The sequence below is a fragment of the Oncorhynchus tshawytscha genome, unplaced genomic scaffold, assembly GCF_018296145.1.
Source record: "Oncorhynchus tshawytscha isolate Ot180627B unplaced genomic scaffold, Otsh_v2.0 Un_contig_3755_pilon_pilon, whole genome shotgun sequence".
NCBI lineage: Eukaryota > Metazoa > Chordata > Actinopteri > Salmoniformes > Salmonidae > Oncorhynchus > Oncorhynchus tshawytscha.
The window spans coordinates 31090-51810 of record NW_024608656.1 but is presented as its reverse complement, the minus strand read 5'-3'; the positions used below and the strand labels follow the sequence as shown (position 1 = coordinate 51810).

General features: G+C 40.4%; 1 protein-coding gene across 2 annotated transcripts; it reads left to right on the top strand.

The window, feature by feature from the left end:
- The first annotated feature begins 286 nt into the window (after positions 1-286).
- On the top strand, positions 287-20716 carry LOC121843701 (ly6/PLAUR domain-containing protein 6-like). Of its 2 annotated transcripts, none has more exons than XM_042313484.1 (5): positions 287-482; positions 9887-10054; positions 16695-16793; positions 18329-18459; positions 19291-20716. In XM_042313484.1, the coding sequence occupies exons 2-5, from the start codon at positions 9937-9939 to the stop codon at positions 19471-19473; spliced, it is 531 nt and encodes a 176-aa protein (XP_042169418.1). In that variant the 5' UTR covers positions 287-482; positions 9887-9936; the 3' UTR covers positions 19474-20716. The 2 variants fall into 2 exon arrangements, with proteins under 2 accessions (XP_042169418.1, XP_042169419.1); XM_042313485.1 differs by lacking the exon at positions 287-482 and adding an exon at positions 4668-4776.
- Positions 20717-20721: the final 5 nt, after the last annotated feature.

The following is a 20721-nucleotide window of genomic DNA, read 5'->3' as shown; positions in this document are numbered from 1 at the left end:
AAACAGTTTTAATAAATTACAAATATGTTTCCATTCTAGCCTCTTCATTTCATTGGAGGGATTTTAAAACATGTGTAACAGTTAAATAATAACAAATAGCATAGTCAAAATTGTAATAACCATTTTAGATCTTAAAAGTAAAAATATTGATATTGAAAAACATTTGTCATGTCTTGACAATAGTCCATGTACCATATGTGTAGATGAATACAATGGAAATGGGATGGATAAGGTGAAGACCCCCCATCTTCCCAATTCCCCCTACATCTCTCTTGCACTGACGTTCCAATGGTTACGTATAATACACGCCTACAGAAACTCCCGAAACTGCAAGAGGACGACAAGAGCGGCGTTCGTTCTCACTAGTACGTCGATTCCATCGGGCTACACATCCACTCCTGAGCCCGAATGTTTATCTAGACTAACAAGTGGAATATTCTTCAGTTGATTTACCCACGAAGTTCGGGAGGCGTTTTATTTGGGTAAGTGTTGTTTTCAGAGATTGCGGTGCAGTATTTTTTAATGATTCTTTAGGTTGAACACTGTGCACAATGAAATGAGATATGAGACATAAAAACAGCTGTGATCCACAAAAACAACTATTCTTATCTGCATATGTCTTACCCATCTATATTTCCAACAGACAAATCAGTGCGCGTTTCAGTTGGTTAGTAGTCAAATGTGAGTTGTTTGGAAACTTCGTACGTTTTACTTGCGGTGGTCCCTGTACTATATAAAATACAATTAGCTCTCTATCTCGTTTTAAACTATTTGAAACGGGGTTTCTCAAATTCAGCAGATTATGAATTGTGACCATACCATTATTTTAAGTGATCCCCATTCAAAGGGGATGAGATGGCAGAGCTGTCAGACTGATTTAGGGAATACTTAAAGTAGTAACGTTAGCAGGTGCATGGCACAGGTTTAGGAACTGCAATGCCAGTGCAGCGCTGCCATATGTGCCTGGCCCATAAATAATAAACTGAGTGTAAATTTACTTATAGCTGCCTCAGCACAATGAAAGACAATCGACACACTGAGAAAGCAGAGAGAGCAGGAATTCTTCTCTCCAGATTTAACAGTTGGCCATATTGTTGTATTTTATTGTATTGTAGCTAAATGAGGTTTGCAAGTGCTGAAATCGGTCAGATACGTGGAAGGGCAAGGCCGGTATGGGAAGCACTCTTCCACAGCTGTGTGGTAGGCCTACATTAAACAAGTGAGGTACACTACAGTGTTAAATGGTGTTATTATGGCTATAGGAATGATAGGGCCTCAAACACGACAGGCTGCCCTGAGGCTTCTACCATCAGTAGGTTCACTACAACCATACTGTAGAATTACTACTGTCCAGGTGTGCAGAGAGAGTCCTCACACTGACATCACTGTACACATATGTTCCTGCAGTCCACTGTCAGATTCTTTCTGTTGCAAACATTTTTTAAAATCCTGTTTTTGCTTTGTGGTTATGGGGTATTGTGTGCAGATTGATGATGGGGGGTGGAAAAAACGATTTAATCCATTTTGAAATCGGCTGTAATATAATAAAATGTGGAGAAAGTCAAGTGGTCTGAATACTTTCTGAAGGCAGTGTATTTGGCATTTTCTCAGGAAGTCTGTCTGGCCTAGAAATACATCTGCATGTGTTCTCAATTTAGCTTCAATTCCACTCCGTATTTTCCCAACTACTTAAAAAGACGCATCAGGCGTCATGCTATAACTTTAAAATAAATAGGTCCTGGGAAGCATTCTAAACAAGTTGTTTGCCGGAATTCCTTTTAAACTCACTCAAGTAAAAACATGTCTATTTGTGGTCTGGCCCGGTCATCACAGAGGCAGTCTGTCTGTGTGTGAGAGTGTGGAACGGGGTGTGAGTGTGGCTGTTGTGAGTCTTGTAATTTAGATTTTTTTTTTTTTTTTAGAAGCCTCCTTTCCTTAATATGTAGAAGTCAGTGGTCTCTCCTCTCCCTCTCCTTCTCTCTCTTGCTCTCTCTCGCTCTCCCTTTTCACGTAAAAGCCATGCAACAGAAATTCCATTTGTACAGCACCCTAACTGGGGAGGGACAGCCTCTGGCCCCTGTAGTCCAAAGTGGGCCTCTCTCTTACAAATCACTTAATTAGAGATGGAAGTAGTGGATCCACAGGGTCAGGAAGAAGAGATGGGGGGAAAAGTAGAGAATCTAAGTCTGTGACTCCAGGCAGCCAGAGGTCCAGAGGTCCAGAGCCTGCTGTGTGTCAATCTGTCCGCTGGTCCATTCATTGCTCCATATCCTCACACCACCTGTCTGCCTGTCTACAACAACCTCAGCACCCAGCATTAAGGCCTAGATTCAATCAGATCAAGCATTAACCGGTGATAGCCGACACCCGCATAGCTGATGTTTTGGTGTTGGAGGTGTCAGAGGTGTCAAATCAGTGAGCAGCTACTCTTGATCAATGTCACAAAGCCACACCCGTCCCACTCACGTTACAAGTTCAGAATGAGAAAGTGTAGGCTATATCTCAAATTTAAAATCCTTAATCAATACGAGGATTTCTATCAGCCTAATCAAGATGTAGATTACATCTCACATTCCAGTGTTCAAACAAGGCTGCATGGGATTTCTCTTAATAATCCGACTCTGTGCAGCCAATGGCAATGCCCACTTTATGTATAATGCCAGGAACCACTTGTGGATCTGACAGCTCTAACACAGTTCCAACTCTGACACTGCCAAAACAACCACTATGTGGATGTAGACTAAAGCGGATCTGATTGAATAGAGCCCTAAATCAGCTTGATCTCATAAAGGAATGTTCTAGGTCATCATAAAGCATGATCAAGAATGTTCTAGGTCATCATAAAGGAATGTTCTTCATCATCATAAAGGAATGTTCTAGGTCATCATAAAGGAATGTTCTAGGTCATCATAAAGCATCTTCAAGTATGTTCTAGGTTATCATAGAGGAATGTTCTACATCATCATAAAGGAATGTTCTACGTCATTATAAAGGAATGTTCTACGTCATCATAAAGGAATGTTCTACATCATCATAAAGGAATGTTCTCGGTCAATTTAAAGGAATGTTCTACATCATCATAAAGGAATGTTCTACATCATCATAAAGGAATGTTCTACATCATCATAAAGGAATGTTCTACGTCATCATAAAGGAATGTTCTCACATAAAGGAATGTTCTACGTCATCATAAAGGAATCATCATAAAAGGAATGTTCTCATCATAAAGGAATCATCATAAAGGAATGTTCTATCATAAAGGAATGTTCTATCATCATAAAGGAATGTTCTAATCATAAAGGAATGTTCTACATCATCATAAAGGAATGTTCTACATCATCATAAAGGAATGTTCTACGTCATCATAAAGGAATGTTCTACTATCATAAAGGAATCATCATAAAGGAATGTTCTACATCATCATAAAGGAATGTTCTACATCATCATAAAGGAATGTTCTACATCATCATAAAGGAATGTTCTACATCATCATAAAGGAATGTTCTACATCATCATAAAGGAATGTTCTACATCATCATAAAGGAATGTTCTAATCATAAAGGAATGTTCTACGTCATCATAAAGGAATGTTCTACATCATCATAAAGGAATGTTCTACGTCATCATAAAGGAATGTTCTACGTCATCATAAAGGAATGTTCTACATCATCATAAAGGAATGTTCTACGTCATCATAAAGGAATGTTCTACATCATCATAAAGGAATGTTCTACGTCATCATAAAGGAATGTTCTACGTCATCATAAAGGAATGTTCTCGGTCAATTTAAAGGAATGTTCTACATCATCATAAAGGAATGTTCTACATCATCATAAAGGAATGTTCTACGTCATCATAAAGGAATGTTCTACGTCATCATAAAGGAATGTTCTACGTCATCATAAAGGAATGTTCTACATCATCATAAAGGAATGTTCTACATCATCATAAAGGAATGTTCTACATCATCCTAAAGGAATGTTCTACATCATCATAAAGCATCATAAAGGAATGTTCTAGGTCATCATAAAGGAATGTTCTACATCATCATAAAGGAATGTTCTAGGTCTACATACAGGAATGTTCTACGTCATTATAAAGAAATGTTCTACATCATCATAAAGGAATGTTCTACATCATCATAAAGGAATGTTCTAGGTCATCATAAAGGAACGTTATAAGCCATCATAAAGGAATTTTCTAAGTCATCATAAAGGAATGTTCTAGGTCATCATAAAGGAATGTTCTAGGTCATCATAAAGGAATGGTCTACATCATCATAAAGGAATGTTCTACATCATCATAAAGGAATGTTCTACGTCATTATAAAGGAATGTTCTACGTCATCATAAAGGAATGTTCTATGTATACATAAAGGAATGTTCTAGGTCTACATAATGGAATGTTCTATGTCATCATAAAGGAATGTTCTACATCATCATAAAGGAATGTTCTACATCATCATAAAGGAATGTTCTAGGTCTACATAAAGGAATGTTCTAGGTCTACATAAAGGAATGTTCTAGGTCTACATAAAGGAATGTTCTCCGTCATCATAAAGGGCAGGATGGTACAGTAATAGAACCGACAGGATGTCCGGAGCTCTTGGAGAGTAGACAATATCTCATCGACTAGCGCCATATCACCAGCAGCCTCCCAGACAACCTCTTGACGTTCCACAGTGACACTGAAGGGCACAACGCCTCCGCAATACATTTCTCTGTGCCAGTCCTACTACTTCTCTAGCAGTCAGTCCCAGAGACCAGGCATGTAGAGGTACAGTATGGGCTTCAGTCCATTGAAACATAGAGTTCACTCTTAGAAAAAAGGGTTCCAAAAGGGTTCTTCGGCTGTCCCCATAGGATAACCCTTTTTGGTTACAGGTCCCTCATGGAACCAAAATGGTTCTATTTGGAACCCAAAAGGGTTCTACCTGCAACTAAAAAGGGGTTCTTCAAAGGATTCTCCTATGGGGACAGCTGAGGAACCCTTTAGCTCCTTTTTTTCACTAAATCAGTGAGTGACAGATTTACCTCAGGACTTCCTATAAAACGGACAGCAGCAGGTTCTTAACCCAGGCTGCCCTCTGTATAACCACTAATTATATCTACTCCCACAATATGTCCCTGTCTATGGAGGTACCAGAGGGTTAAGAGACCTTACAGTTGACTTACAGCACCTCAAAGTGGTTCAACGATCTGTGCTCTACGCACGATTCAATCTTGAATTTCAATGGAATGGATATTGATTTAAAGCTTAATTGCGACCAGTCTTTCTTTGGAATCCAAAACCGACAATTTTGTTACATGAGACATATGCTATGTGACTTGAGGGAAATTCTTTTTGACCAGGTTTTTATCATCTTCCAGATCAGCACTACACTTAGACTGAGTTGCTCTCTCTTCAGTTGCAATAGTGTAGCTGTTGTTGTCATTTAGGATTAAGTTATAATTTATCTTAATTAACCCTAGCCTCTTTTAGTAATTTTCATCATCTCTTATCCAGAATGACTTACAGTAGGGAGTGCACAGATTTTCATACTGGTCCCCCATGGGAATCAAACCCACAGCCCTGGCTTTCCAAGCACAAGGCTCTACCAACTGAGCTACTTGGGACTAACCAGATTCTCATACATAGAGGCCCATGTATACTGTATAATCCTCTATTGGCTGACTACAGTGGTTCAGAAGTCTCTTTGCTTCTTACTCAGTGTTGTAGTATCCCACAGAGATAAATGACATCATAGAGAGAATCATACTCCTACAGCAACATTTGGTCTGACTAGTTCTTGTGGATCTCTGAACACAACAGAAGGTATTAGCATCTCTCTCTCTGTGCCTCTGTACTGTAGTGAAGGGAAGAACCCCAGTCATTCACAGAGGATTGTTGTTCCCTGTTTGACCTGGAACATAATGTTGCCTGGTTCAGGATCACCTTTCCCACCTGACCCGAGGACAGGAGTCCTGGTTCAGGATCACCTTTCCCACCTGGTCCTAGTACAGGAGGACAGGAGTCCTGGTTCAGGATCACCTTTCCCACCTGGCCCTAGTGCAGGAGGACAGGAGTCCTAGTTCAGGATCACCTTTCCCACCTGGCCCTAGTACAGGAGGACAGGGGTCCTGGTTCAGGATCACCTTTCCCACCTGGCCCTAGTACAGGAGGACAGGAGTCCTGGATCAGATATGTTAACATTGCCAAAGCAAGTGAACTAGATAATAAACAAAAGTGAAATAAACAATAAAAATTAAAAGTAAACATTACAGTCTCTCTCTCTCTCATTTCCTGCCCGACCTTCCACCTGGGCAAGTGATTACTGGCCAGTGGCCAGTGGAATGCAGAGAAAGAGAGCGATGTAGATGGAGAAATAAATAGAGAGAGATAAAATGATGAGAGAGAATACATGTGGTTTCTATGCAGGTCTCATCTTAGAGGAAGGATTTAATTGAAGCCATTTCCTGCCATCAATCCACTGTAAATCTGCCCTTGAATCTAATCAAAATTAAATTAAATATTACTTTATATGCTAAAATGCTACCGCAACAACCACTCTTTCATTTCCAAAAGAATGCATGTAGCACAGGAGGCTGGTGGCACCTTAATTGAGAAGGACGGGCTCGTGGTAATGCCTGGAGTGGAATCAGTGGAATGGTATCAAATACATCCAACACACGGTTTCCATGGTTTCCACGTGTTTGATGCCGTTCCATTGACTCCGTTCCAGCCATTATTATGAGCCGTCCTCCCCTCAGCCTCCACTGGCATGCAGGTAATAAAGTGTTGGTGACAGATCTGTTTATTGCTCCAGCTCTGGCAGAAGGGTTGAGAGGAAGGAAGGAGGGTTGAGGTTCCTGTCTCAATGTATTCTAGTTGACGTGCTTTGAAAAGAAAGACGTGAATGGAAACTACATAACGTGCTTAGAATTATATGTGCATCAATCTGATATGAATAAATATAGAATAAATATATAATACTTATCTTTAAGTTTGGATTAGATTTTCTGCTGTGTATCTCATGAAGATTGCACATAAATATATTTATACATAATTAGAGCGTTATTGAAGTACAAATTATAACAGTATCCCTTTAGACCACAGCCATGTTATATTAAAGCATTCATAAGAAAAACTGTGAGAAATGATAAAACAAACATTTACAACGTTACGGTCGTCATGAAGGGCAGCAGGCAAAAATACAACCGTACGGTCGTCATGAAGGACAGTAGGCAAAAATACAACCGTACGGTCGTCATGAAGGGCAGCAGGCAAAAATACAACCGTACGGTCGTCATGATGGGCAGCAGGAAAAAATACAACCGTACGGTCGTCATGATGGGCAGCAGGCAAAAATACAACCGTACGGTCGTCATGAAGGACAGTAGGCAAAAATACAACCGTACGGTCGTCATGAAGGGCAGCAGGCAAAAATACAACCGTACGGTCGTCATGAAGGACAGTAGGCAAAAATACAACCGTACGGTCGTCATGAAGGACAGTAGGCAAAAATACAACCGTACGGTCGTCATGAAGGACAGTAGGCAAAAATACAACCGTACGGTCGTCATGAAGGGCAAAAATACAACCGTAGCAGAAGGGTCGTCAGAAGGACAGTAGGCAAAAATACAACCGTACGGTCGTCATGAAGGACAGTAGGCAAAAATACAACCGTACGGTCGTCATGAAGGGCAGCAGGCAAAAATACAACAGCAGGCAAAAATACAAACACGGTCGTCATGAAGGACAGTAGGCAAAAATACAACCGTACGGTCGTCATGAGCAGGGCAAAAATACAACCGTACGGTCGTCAGAAGGGCAGCAGGCAAAAATACAACCGTACGGTCGTCATGAAGGGCAGCAGGCAAAAATACAACCGGGTCGTCAAAGGACAGCAGGCAAAAATACAACCGTACGGTCGTCATGAAGGACAGCAGGCAAAAATACAACCGTACGGTCGTCATGAAGGGCAGCAGGCAAAAATACAACCGTACGGTCGTCATGAAGGGCAGCAGGCAAAAATACAACCGTACGGTCGTCATGATGGGCAGCAGGCAAAAATACAACCGTCACGGGGCAGTCATGATGGGCAGCAGGCAAAAATACAACCGTGCCGTCGTCATGAAGGATACAACCGCAAATCATGAAGGGCAGCAGGCAAAAATATCATGAAGGGCAGCAGGCAAAAATACAACCGTCATCATGAAGGGCAGCAGGCAAAAATACAACCGTACAACCGCAGGCAAAAATACAACCGTCATCATGAAGGGCAGCAGGCAAAAATACAACCGTACGGTCGTCATGAAGGGCAGCAGGCAAAAATACAACCGTACGGTCGTCATGAAGGACAGCAGGCAAAAATACAATGGGCCAGGCAAAAATACAACCGTACGGTCATCATGAAGGGCAGCAGGCAAAAATACAACCGGCAAAAATACGGTCGTCATGATGGGCAGCAGGCAAAAATACAACCGTACGGTCGTCATGAAGGGCAGCAGGCAAAAATACAATCTTATAAATCTAACTTCATGTTCAAGCCAAGGCCAAGGTCATCCTCTAGCTTTTTGTTAATGTGCTTTATTCAAGCTACTTTATTGAATAATGATGCACGCCAAGGCTTCTTATTAGAGATTGGGCAGTTTATTTGAAGTTCAATCAATGAATATTGATTATCTTTCTGATATGGGATAAGACTACTTAGCATAGTAAATTGTGTGAATAAATGGATTATAAAATTAAAAAATGGCTCACATTACCAGGCTTTAAATGGAGGTAAAGGAGGGCTTTGTAATACTGCAAAAAAAGTTTAAGTTTTTGGCAGAAAGGGGATTAATAAAGTCCATCAATATCTTATCTCTGCAAGGTGTAAAATTCCAACCCTATCAGTATTGCTCCCTCTACCTGGGATTGAGTAATTGAACCCCTGCCATTGGCCCCTACATTGTAGAACCAAGTTGAGTCTGTGCATCCAGAGTCATGGAGGAGGAGAGGAGGCTCATTATTTGTCCCTGGTCTGAACCCATAGAGAGTCCAGCATCGGGGGCTTTGTCATGGGTACTGGTCCCATTTACCAGGCTCACTGGTATGGAAGTAAAGATGGTCTTTAGTGGGGCAGACACCAGTCTCCCTCCAGGCAGACCCACCATTGTCCTCTCTGGCCTGGGCTGGTAGTCAGGCTGTATATCATAGGAAAACAAAACAGACATTCCATCTCTAATCTAGTTGGTCTTCTTTTTGTCCAGCTCCTCTCATTGTTTTACAGAGTCAGGGATTAACAACATGAACATCCGATAATCTGACTGGTTATTTAGCTGTAGAGCGTTGGCTTACTTAACATGACTTCCCCATGACTTCTCCATCCTCTCTGGGTCGCTGTGTGACCGGTGGGGGCCAGGAGCCTGACCTAGAGCTGGAGCTCTCTTACAGCCATAACCATTTGTTTAGTTACAATGTGTTTTCAATGGGAGGGGAATAGGGATAGTTAGTAGTTGTAGACTATAATAGATGATTTAGTGACAGATCAGTAATACAGATTTAATAACATTTAATAGATATAATATGTTGGTCCTCAAAGCAATCCTTTACCTCGTTCAAGCAACCTGAGAAAAGCCTTCATCAAAGCACTTACTGTAGACTGTGATCCTAGCTTCATGGGATTCACTATAGGGTTAGTTACTGGATGCCATCTGAGTCGGGGTCTGGATGACATTTAGTTAATGAAGCAAAGCACAGCGCACACAACAGCATGAGTGAGATACAGACAACTGATCACCTACTCCGGATGTACTGATCGATCTCTCTCAATCCATCTGTCTTTCTCTCTGTCGCTGTCTCTCTCCAACTCTGAGGATGTTTACCTTTAATATTTTATTCACTGATTGATTTTCCTCAACAGTGTCCTGGACGTTGACCAATCAGACAGCTGCATGTGGAAGGTCTCAGCCAATGATGGAGGCCTGGCCAACAGCCTGGGTCCTACTTTTAACGCTAATCGTTGATTGGCTGGAAGCGGCTCAATCGCGGGACTTCACTGTGAAGGACATCATCCTCCTCCATCCATCAAGTATGAATACACATGCATTGGAAATGTATTTTTGTATCAAATTGTGGTAGATGCAGTCGGACCTTTCTTTTCTTCTGGTTGAGTCTGCTGGCAATGTTACAAAATTACAACCAATTAATTGCAGCATTACCGCAAAAACGGAAAAGGCAAGTGGAAGGGGAGGAAAGTAAGGAACGTTCTCTCAGCCCTGCATTAAAGAACAACATTGGTTAAAGACAATTGTGATAAATTAAAAAAGTATAGCAGTTTTATTTCAGGACCAAAAATGGACAGCTGCTCCATATAGATTACAAAATCGTTGGGGAGAGATTTCAATGTACCGATTCCATGGCACATGGTTTATAAACTGACACACAAAACAGCGCTGGATTCAAAACTTAGATTGTGATACAACATTCTTGCAACCAATAACATTTTATCTATATGTGGGATACAACCATCCCGGCTCTGCAGATTTTGCTGCGAAGAGACAGAATCATTAGCTCATTTGTTTTGGTACTGTCAATATGTAGCTTGTTTTTGGTCGCAGGTTCAGGAATAGCTGAAGAATTGCAACATTTGGAGCTAACTCTGCAAATAGCACTGCTGGGTGATTTAAAAAGTCATAGTCAATCGATAAATAATATTTAAATTGAACCTTTATTTAACTAGGCAAGTCAGTTAAGAACTAATTCTTATTTACAATAAATATTTACTTATTTACAAACCTGGACAACGCTGGGCCCTATGGGGCTCCCAATCACGGTCAGATGTGATACAGCCTGAATTCGAACCAAGGACTGTAGTGACACCTCTTGCACTGAGATGCAGTGCCTTAGATCGCTGCGCCACTCTGAAGCCCTATATAATAATACTCTTATCAAAAATCTTTATCTTTAACTTACGATCTGTATAAACTATGAGAATAGAAAGGTTCAGAACTTTTGTGAAACATCACAGCACAGTTGAACAATATATAAGCAAATCAAAATCCAAACAGAGATAGATGGGAGGGGTTGAGTGGAGCTTAATGGAGGGACTGAAGGGTGGGATTGTAGAAAAAAGCTGTTTCAGGTGTTTGAAAAAGGCAAAATTCTTGAAGGGCTTGGCCCTTTGCCGAACACACCCCCCCCCCAGCCATCCTCACATACTTTGTGCCCCCTCAGATCTTTGAGGTGCATGCCGCCCCTGCTCTGATCCCCAGACAAAGGTGACATGGCCACAGTTGGTAATGGTCACAGTCAGGCCTCTCTCCACCCTGCCTTCATCTTTGAAGGTACTTTCCATATCTAGATGAAGAGATTATAATAAAACAATATTTATCCACAATGCCAGTGTAGAGACATCTTCCTCATCCACCACTGTGTGACACAGTCTCTGGCTTACTACATCTGCGGTGTTGGGTATCAGTGAGATGTGTGCGAGTTTCCAGACGTGACTTCCTGTTTCCCACCCCTTTCTCTCTGTGAAACTGAGACGCATTCTGTCCCTCAGCCTTCAGTTCCTCAGACTACAGTACAGTATACTGGTCCACAGTGAGAACTGGGCTCACCGCCGCGTGAGAAGTATGGAAACGCACAGTAGCTCTAAGAGGCAGGCACGTACGAGGTCAGACCCCTAATGGTTCCCCTTCCCCTCCTCTACTCCCCTCCATCTCCCTGCAGTCAAACACTGAAATCTCATCTAATGTATTTTACCTCAGCTCTCTTGGCACAATCTGCCTTCAACATCTGATAAGCCAAGAGCTCCTATATCAGGTTTATGGTTGTTCATTTCATAGGGATACCTGAGCTGAATTCCCCAAGAAATGCGTGTCTGTTTCGACCCACGCCCGGCATGTACAGGGGGATAGGATGACCTTGACCAGCCCTGGGGGCTTGGGGTATGGAGGGTGGATTAGAGGGAGTATGTGTGTGTTAGTGTTAGTGTGTGTGTGTGTGTGTGTGTGTGTGTGTGTTGTGTGTGTGTGAGAGTGTGAGTGTGTGAGTGTGAGAGCGAGTGTGTGTGTGTGAGACTGGCAGGCAGGCAGACTTTTGTTCGCTGAGTGAAGTTTGGATGACCCTAAGACCTGTAGCTGTCTTAGGATGTGTCCCAAATGGTATGTCATTCCCTTTATAGTGCACTACTACCCCATGGGCCTTGATCAAAATTAGTGCACTATACAGGGAATAGGGTGCCATTTGGGATGCACAATATCCAATGGGAGGCCTGATTCCCAGTGTTCTTAGTATTAACATAATGGTTGCCAATTGAACAAACCAAACAAGCCTACTGTTTGATCACGGCAGATGGTCTCCTTGCAAAGTTTAGTGACCATTCTATTCTAGAATCTAGACGGCTGAACTGATGGTTCATTAATTCAATTCAAACTGTATTGTCCTCTCATAATATAACACTTAACAAAGACACACAGAGTGACTGTAGTTAAATGTCCTGTATGTACTGTAGTTAAATGTCCTGTATGTACTGTAGTTAAATGTACTGTATGTACTGTAGTTAAATGTTCTGTATGTACTGTAGTTAAATGTATGTACTGTAGTTAAATGTCCTGTAGTTAAATGTCCTGTATGTACTGTAGTTAAATGTCCTGTATGTACTGTAGTTAAATGTCCTGTATGTACTGTACTGTAGTTAAATGTTCTGTATGTACTGTAGTTAAATGTCCTGTATGTACTGTAGTTAAATGTCCTGTATGTACTGTAGTTAAATGTCCTGTATGTACTGTAATTAAATGTACTGTAGTTAAATGTCCTGTATGTACTGTAGTTAAATGTTCTGTATGTACTGTAGTTAAATGTCCTGTATGTACTGTAGTTAAATGTCCTGTATGTACTGTAGTTAAATGTCCTGTATGTACTGTAGTTAAATGTCCTGTATGTACTGTAGTTAAATGTCCTGTATGTACTGTAGTTAAATGTCCTGTATGTACTGTAGTTACATGTCCTGTATGTACTGTAGTTAAATGTCCTGTATGTACTGTAGTTAAATGTCCTGTATGTACTGTAGTTACATGTCCTGTATGTACTGTAGTTAAATGTCCTGTATGTACTGTAGTTAAATGTACTGTAGTTACATGTCCTGTATGTACTGTAGTTAAATGTACTGTAGTTACATGTCCTGTATGTACTGTAGTTAAATGTCCTGTATGTACTGTAGTTAAATGTCCTGTATGTACTGTAGTTAAATGTCCTGTATGTACTGTAGTTAAATGTCCTGTATGTACTGTAGTTAAATGTCCTGTATGTACTGTAGTTAAATGTCCTGTATGTACTGTAGTTAAATGTCCTGTATGTACTGTAGTTAAATGTCCTGTATGTACTGTAGTTAAATGTTCTGTATGTACTGTAGTTAAATGTCCTGTATGTACTGTAGTTAAATGTCCTGTATGTACTGTAGTTAAATGTCCTGTATGTACTGTAGTTAAATGTACTGTATGTACTGTAGTTAAATGTCCTGTATGTACTGTAGTTAAATGTCCTGTATGTACTGTAGTTAAATGTCCTGTATGTACTGTAGTTAAATGTCCTGTATGTACTGTAGTTAAATGTACTGTAGTTACATGTCCTGTATGTACTGTAGTTAAATGTCCTGTATTAAATGTCCTGTATGTACTGTAGTTAAATGTCCTGTATGTACTGTAGTTAAATGTCCTGTATGTACTGTAGTTAAATGTCCTGTAGTTAAAATGTCCTGTATGTACTGTAGTTAAATGTCCTGTATGTACTAAAATGTCCTGTAGTTAAAATGTCCTGTATGTACTGTAGTTAAATGTTCTGTATGTACTGTAGTTAAATGTCCTGTATGTACTGTAGTTAATGTCCTGTATGTACTGTAGTTAAATGTCCTGTATGTACTGTAGTTAAATGTCCTGTCCTGTATGTACTGTAGTTAAATGTCCTGTAGTTAAATGTCCTGTATGTACTGTTTAAATGTCCTGTATGTACTGTAGTTAAATGTAGTTAAATGTCCTGTATGTACTGTAGTTAAATGTCCTGTATGTACTGTAGTTAAATGTCCTGTATGTACTGTAGTTAAATGTCCTGTAGTTGTAGTTAAATGTCCTGTATGTACTGTAGTTAAATGTCCTGTATGTACTGTAGTTAAATGTTCTGTATGTACTGTAGTTAAATGTCCTGTATGTACTGTAGTTAAATGTCCTGTATGTACTGTAGTTAAATGTCCTGTATGTACTGTAGTTAAATGTCCTGTATGTACTGTAGTTAAATGTTCTGTATGTACTGTAGTTAAATGTCCTGTATGTACTGTAGTTAAATGTCCTGTATGTACTGTAGTTAAATGTCCTGTATGTACTGTAGTTAAATGTCCTGTATGTACTGTAGTTAAATGTCCTGTATGTACTGTAGTTAAATGTCCTGTATGTACTGTAGTTAAATGTACTGTATGTACTGTAGTTAAATGTCCTGTATGTACTGTAGTTAAATGTCCTGTATGTACTGTAGTTAAATGTCCTGTAGTTAAATGTCCTGTATGTACTGTAGTTAAATGTCCTGTATGTACTGTAGTTAAATGTTCTGTATGTACTGTAGTTAAATGTCCTGTATGTACTGTAGTTAAATGTCCTGTATGTACTGTAGTTAAATGTCCTGCATGTACTGTAGTTAAATGTTCTGTATGTACTGTAGTTAAATGTTATGTATGTACTGTAGTTAAATGTCCTGTATGTACTGTAATTAAATGTACTGTAGTTAAATGTTCTGGATGTACTGTAGTTAAATGTTCTCTATGTACTGTAGTTAAATGTCCTGTATGTACTGTAGTTAAATGTACTGTAGTTAAATGTCCTGTATGTACTGTAGTTCAATGTCCTGTATGTACTGTAGTTAAATGTACTGTAGTTAAATGTCCTGTATGTACTGTAGTTAAATGTCCTGTATGTACTGTAGTTAAATGTCCTGTATGTACTGTAGTTAAATGTACTGTAGTTAAATGTCCTGTATGTACTGTAGTTAAATGTCCTGTATGTACTGTAGTTAAATGTTCTGTATGTACTGTAGTTAAATGTCCTGTATGTACTATAGTTAAATGTTCTGTATGCACTGTAGTTAAATGTTCTGTATGTACTGTAGTTAAATGTCCAGTATGTACTGTAGTTAAATGTCCTGTATGTACTGTAGTTAAATGTTCTGTATGTACTGTAGTTAAATGTCCTGTATGTACTGTAGTTAAATGTTCTGTATGTACTGTAGTTAAATGTCCAGTATGTACTGTAGTTAAATGTCCTGTATGTACTGTAATTAAATGTACTGTAGTTAAATGTTCTGTATGTACTGTAGTTAAATGTCCTGTATGTACTGTAGTTAAATGTCCTGTATGTACTGTAGTTAAATGTCCTGTATGTACTGTAGTTAAATGTCCTGTATGTACTGTAGTTAAATGTCCTGTATGTACTACATGTCTGTATGTACTGTAGTTAAATGTCCTGTATGTACTGTAGTTAAATGTCCTGTATGTACTGTTAGTCTGAGTTAAATGTCCTGTATGTACTGTAGTTAAATGTTCTGTATGTACTGTAGTTAAATGTCCTGTATGTACTGTAGTTAAATGTACTGTATGTACTGTAGTTAAATGTCCTGTATGTACTGTAGTTAAATGTCCTGTATGTACTGTAGTTAAATGTTCTGTATGTACTGTAGTTAAATGTCCTGTATGTACTGTAGTTAAATGTCCTGTATGTACTGTAGTTAAATGTCCTGTATGTACTGTAGTTAAATGTCCTGTATGTACTGTAGTTAAATGTTCTGTATGTACTGTAGTTAAATGTATGTTTTTAAAGGAAAGTCGCTCTCTGTTCAGCTCTCTGTAGCAGCAACATCAATCCTTTGTTTGCTGTAGATCTGAGGACTACATATCACTGTAGCTCTGAGGACTACACATCGCTGTAGATCTGAGGACTACATATCGCTGAAGCTCTGAGGACTACATATCGCTGTAGCTCTGAGGACTACATATCGCTGTAGCTCTGAGGACTACATATCGCTGTAGCTCTGAGGACTACATATCGCTGTAGCTCTGAGGACTACATATCGCTGTAGCTCTGAGGACTACATATCGCTGTAGCTCTGAGGACTACATATCGCTGAAGCTCTGAGGACTACATATCGCTGAAGCTCTGAGGACTACATATCGCTGAAGCTCTGAGGGCTACATATCGCTGTAGCTCTGAGGACTACATATCGCTGTAGCTCTGAGGACTACATATCGCTGTAGCTCTGAGGAGGACTACACATCGCTGTAGCTCTGAGGACTACACATCGCTACACATCGTAGCTCTGAGGACTACACATCGCCGTAGCTCTGAGGACTACACATCGCCGTAGCTCTGAGGACTACACATCGCCGTAGCTCTGAGGACTACACATCGCCGTAGCTCTGAGGACTACATATCGCTGTAGATCTGAGGACTACACATCGCTGTAGCTCTGAGGACTACAACAACTCACAATTAGGAGTCAAATGTACAATTTGCATTTCTTCTATAGCTCATTGAGTAATGACAATGTATTGATTCAGGGAAGTGTTTTTTCATTTTGGGACATGTTATTAAATCTACCAAAAATATGTTATTAAATCTACCAAAAATATGTTATTAAATCTAGATGGTGAATAATAGACTTGTGCTCGTCTCCTCTTGTCTCCACAGCCACACCTCATCCTGGAGGGTTCAAGTGCTTCACATGTAAAGATGCACCAGACAACTACGAATGCAATCGCTGGGCTCCGGACGTATACTGCCCACGAGGTAATTACAGTAAGGTATTTCTGGTATTTACAGCCTGCTCTGTATCTATCATCAAACCCTGTTTTTCAGACCCTCTCGACTCCGTCCAGAGCAGAAATATAAATTACAGGAAAATACCAGGCTGTAAAATGAAGGGTTATCAATGTTGTCTTTGCTGGTTTCTGTATCTTAAACATAGTGTATTTTACTTAAGCTGGACATGTTTAGATAAGAAATTGAATTGACAGGTTGTATAATTCCACAGGCTCTCTTCTTTTATATAGATATATGGTTGTCTACTAAATATCTGAAATAATTGTGAAGTTATTTGTTGCCTTAAAGATTTGATCTTAAAAGCACTTTCTTTGAGTTATTTACAAATGATAAATAGTAGTTTATCACATGAAATTTGAGGATTGGTTTAAATCACTGGAATCCATCTGAACCTCAGGCTCTTTCAGTGTTACCATTCACTTCAGTAAGAAGTAGATTAACACATGATATTGCTGTTGAAAAGTAAGCTACATTTGCGTTTACATTAACTGACATACAATAAATGTGAAAGTGATGTGTTTTTATCATCGTTCAACTTATTGCTCATTGGTCCGTTATTTCTCAGGATTCCATAGTGTCTGAACGTTAGATCAAATGTATCCATCTCTCAGCTGTTATTTCTCAGGATTCCATAGCGTCTGAACGTTAGATCAAATGTATCCATCTCTCAGCCGTTATTTCTCAGGATTCCATAGCGTCTGAACGTTAGATCACATGTATCCATCTCTCAGCCGTTATTTCTCAGGATTCCATAGTGTCTGAACGTTAGATCACATGTATCCATCTCTCAGCCGTTATTTCTCAGGATTCCATAGCGTCTGAACGTTAGATCAAATGTATCCATCTCTCAGCCGTTATTTCTCAGGATTCCATAGCGTCTGAACGTTAGATCAAATGTATCCATCTCTCAGCCGTTATTTCTCAGGATTCCATAGCGTCTGAACGTTAGATCAAATGTATCCATCTCTCAGCCGTTATTTCTCAGGATTCCATAGTGTCTGAACGTTAGATCACATGTATCCATCTCTCAGCTGTTATTTCTCAGGATTCCATAGTGTCTGAACGTTAGATCACATGTATCCATCTCTCAGCCGTTATTTCTCAGGATTCCATAGTGTCTGAACGTTAGATCACATGTATCCATCTCTCAGCTGTTATTTCTCAGGATTCCATAGTGTCTGAACGTTAGATCACATGTATCCATCTCTCAGCTGTTATTTCTCAGGATTCCATAGTGTCTGAACGTTAGATCACATGTATCCATCTCTCAGCCGTTATTTCTCAGGATTCCATAGTGTCTGAACGTTAGATCACATGTATCCATCTCTCAGCTGTTATTTCTCAGGATTCCATAGTGTCTGAACGTTAGATCACATGTATCCATCTCTCAGCCGTTATTTTCAGGATTCCATAGTGTCTGAACGTTAGATCACATGTATCCATCTCTCAGCTGTAAATATTGCAGATTGCACCTTTAGCGACAGTGTCTGTGTGTCTGACAGAGACCAGGTACTGCTACACCCTCCATGTGTTGGACGTCCAGGGGAACACTGTGTCTGTGACCAAACGCTGCGTGGCCCTGGCCCACTGTCTGTCTACAGGCTGCACCCAGGACAACCATGAAGGATACAAGGTCATTCAAGAAGCCTCTTTCCTTTCAATAACATTACATTTCTGACACGGCTGCTGAAGCAACTCCTAAATGTACACGTGCATTTCATTTACCAGGTGAGGGACTAACCAGGGGCAGTTATCAACGGGACACACATACAGCATGTATGGAAAGAAAGATGATGTTGGAACTTTTAGTAGTAATATTTGCAGTTCAGAATGTGGCTCTCTGCTCTGTGGTGTCTGGTGTGATTTACCACACTGTCAAGGTAATCTCCAGGCCCTGGTTTAGAATGATCTCACTTGGATAAGAATCTGTTCCCTTCTCAGCAGTTGTTATTTGAATGTCTTTCTGGAAATTCCTCTGTCTGTGTTCTGTTTGTGGACTGTCTGTAGTCTGTCTGTGTTCGGTCTTTAGTCTGTCTGTAGTTTGTATGGGTTCTGTCTGTAGTTTGTATGGGTTCTGTCTGTAGTTTGCATGTGTTCGGTCTGTAGTTTGTATGTGTTCGGTCTGTAGTTTGTATGTGTTCGGTCTGTAGTTTGTATGTGTTCGGTCTGTAGTTTGTATGTGTTCTGGTCTGTCTGTAGTTTGTATGTGTTCGGTCTGTAGTTTGTATGTGTTCTGTCTGTAGTTTGTATGTGTTCTGTCTGTTTGTAGTTTGTATGTAGTTGTGTTCTGTCTGTAGTTTGTATGTGTTCTCTCTGTAGTTTGTATGTGTTCTGTCTGTAGTTTGTATGTGTTCTGTCTGTATTTAGATTTTTGCTGAAAGCACCATTTCATCTATTCAAATTCTGTGTGCGTGTTAACGTACTAGGTGAATAAAGGTGATTCTATCTCTACTCCTGATTCCAGGTCTGCACTGCTTGCTGTGAAGGAAACATCTGTAACATGCAGTTGCCAAGAAACAAGACAGACGCCATCTTTTCCACCACCTCTCTCCTCCACAGCAGTAACGGTCTACTCACACACTACTGGCTGCTCACTGGCTGTCTGAGCTCCACCGTCATCAGCGTCATGCTATCCAACAGTCTATGACATCTAACACTCCTGCCGTCATCAGCATCATGCTATCCAACAGTCTATGACATTAACACTCCTGCCGTCATCAGTGTCATGCTATCCAACAGTCTATGACATCTAACACTCCTACCGTCATCAGTGTCATGCTATCCAACAGTCTATGACATCTAACACTCCTACCGTCATCAGTGTCATGCTATCCAACAGTCTATGACATCTAACACTCCTACCGTCATCAGTGTCATGCTATCCAACAGTCTATGACATCTAACACTCCTACCGTCATCAGCATCATGCTATCCAACAGTCTATGACATCTAACACTCCTACCGTCATCAGTGTCATGCTATCCAACAGTCTATGACATCTAACACTCCTACCGTCATCAGCGTCATGCTATCCAACAGTCTATGACATCTAACACTCCTACCGTCATCAGCGTCATGGTATCCAACACTCCTACAGTCATCAGCATCATGCTATCCAACAGTCTGACATCTAACACTCCTACCGTCATCAGCGTCATGCTATCCAACACTCCTACAGTCATCAGCATCATGCTATCCAACAGTCTATGACATCTAACACTCCTACCGTCATCAGTGTCATGCTATCCAACAGTCTATGACATTAACACTCCTGCCGTCATCAGCGTCATGCTATCCAACAGTCTATGACATCTAACACTCCTACCGTCATCAGCGTCATGCTATCCAACAGTCTATGACATCTAACACTCCTACCGTCACCAGCGTCATGCTATCCAACAGTCTATGACATCTAACACTCCTACCGTCATCAGCGTCATGCTATCCAACAGTCTATGATATATAACACTCCTACCGTCATCAGTGTCATGCTATCCAACAGTATATGACATCTAACACTCCTACCGTCATCAGTGTCATGCTATCCAACAGTCTATGACATCTAACACTCCTACCGTCATCAGCGTCATGCTATCCAACAGTCTATGACATCTAACACTCCTACCGTCATCAGCGTCATGCTATCCAACAGTCTATGACATCTAACACTCCTACCGTCATCAGCGTCATGCTATCCAACAGTCTATGACATCTAACACTCCTACTGTCATCAGCGTCATGCTATCCAACACTCCTACCGTCATCAGCATCATGCTATCCAACAGTCTATGACATCTAACACTCCAACCGTTATCAGCGTCATGCTATCCAACAGTCTGACATCTAACACTCCTACCGTCATCAGTGTCATGCTATCCAACAGTCTATCACATCT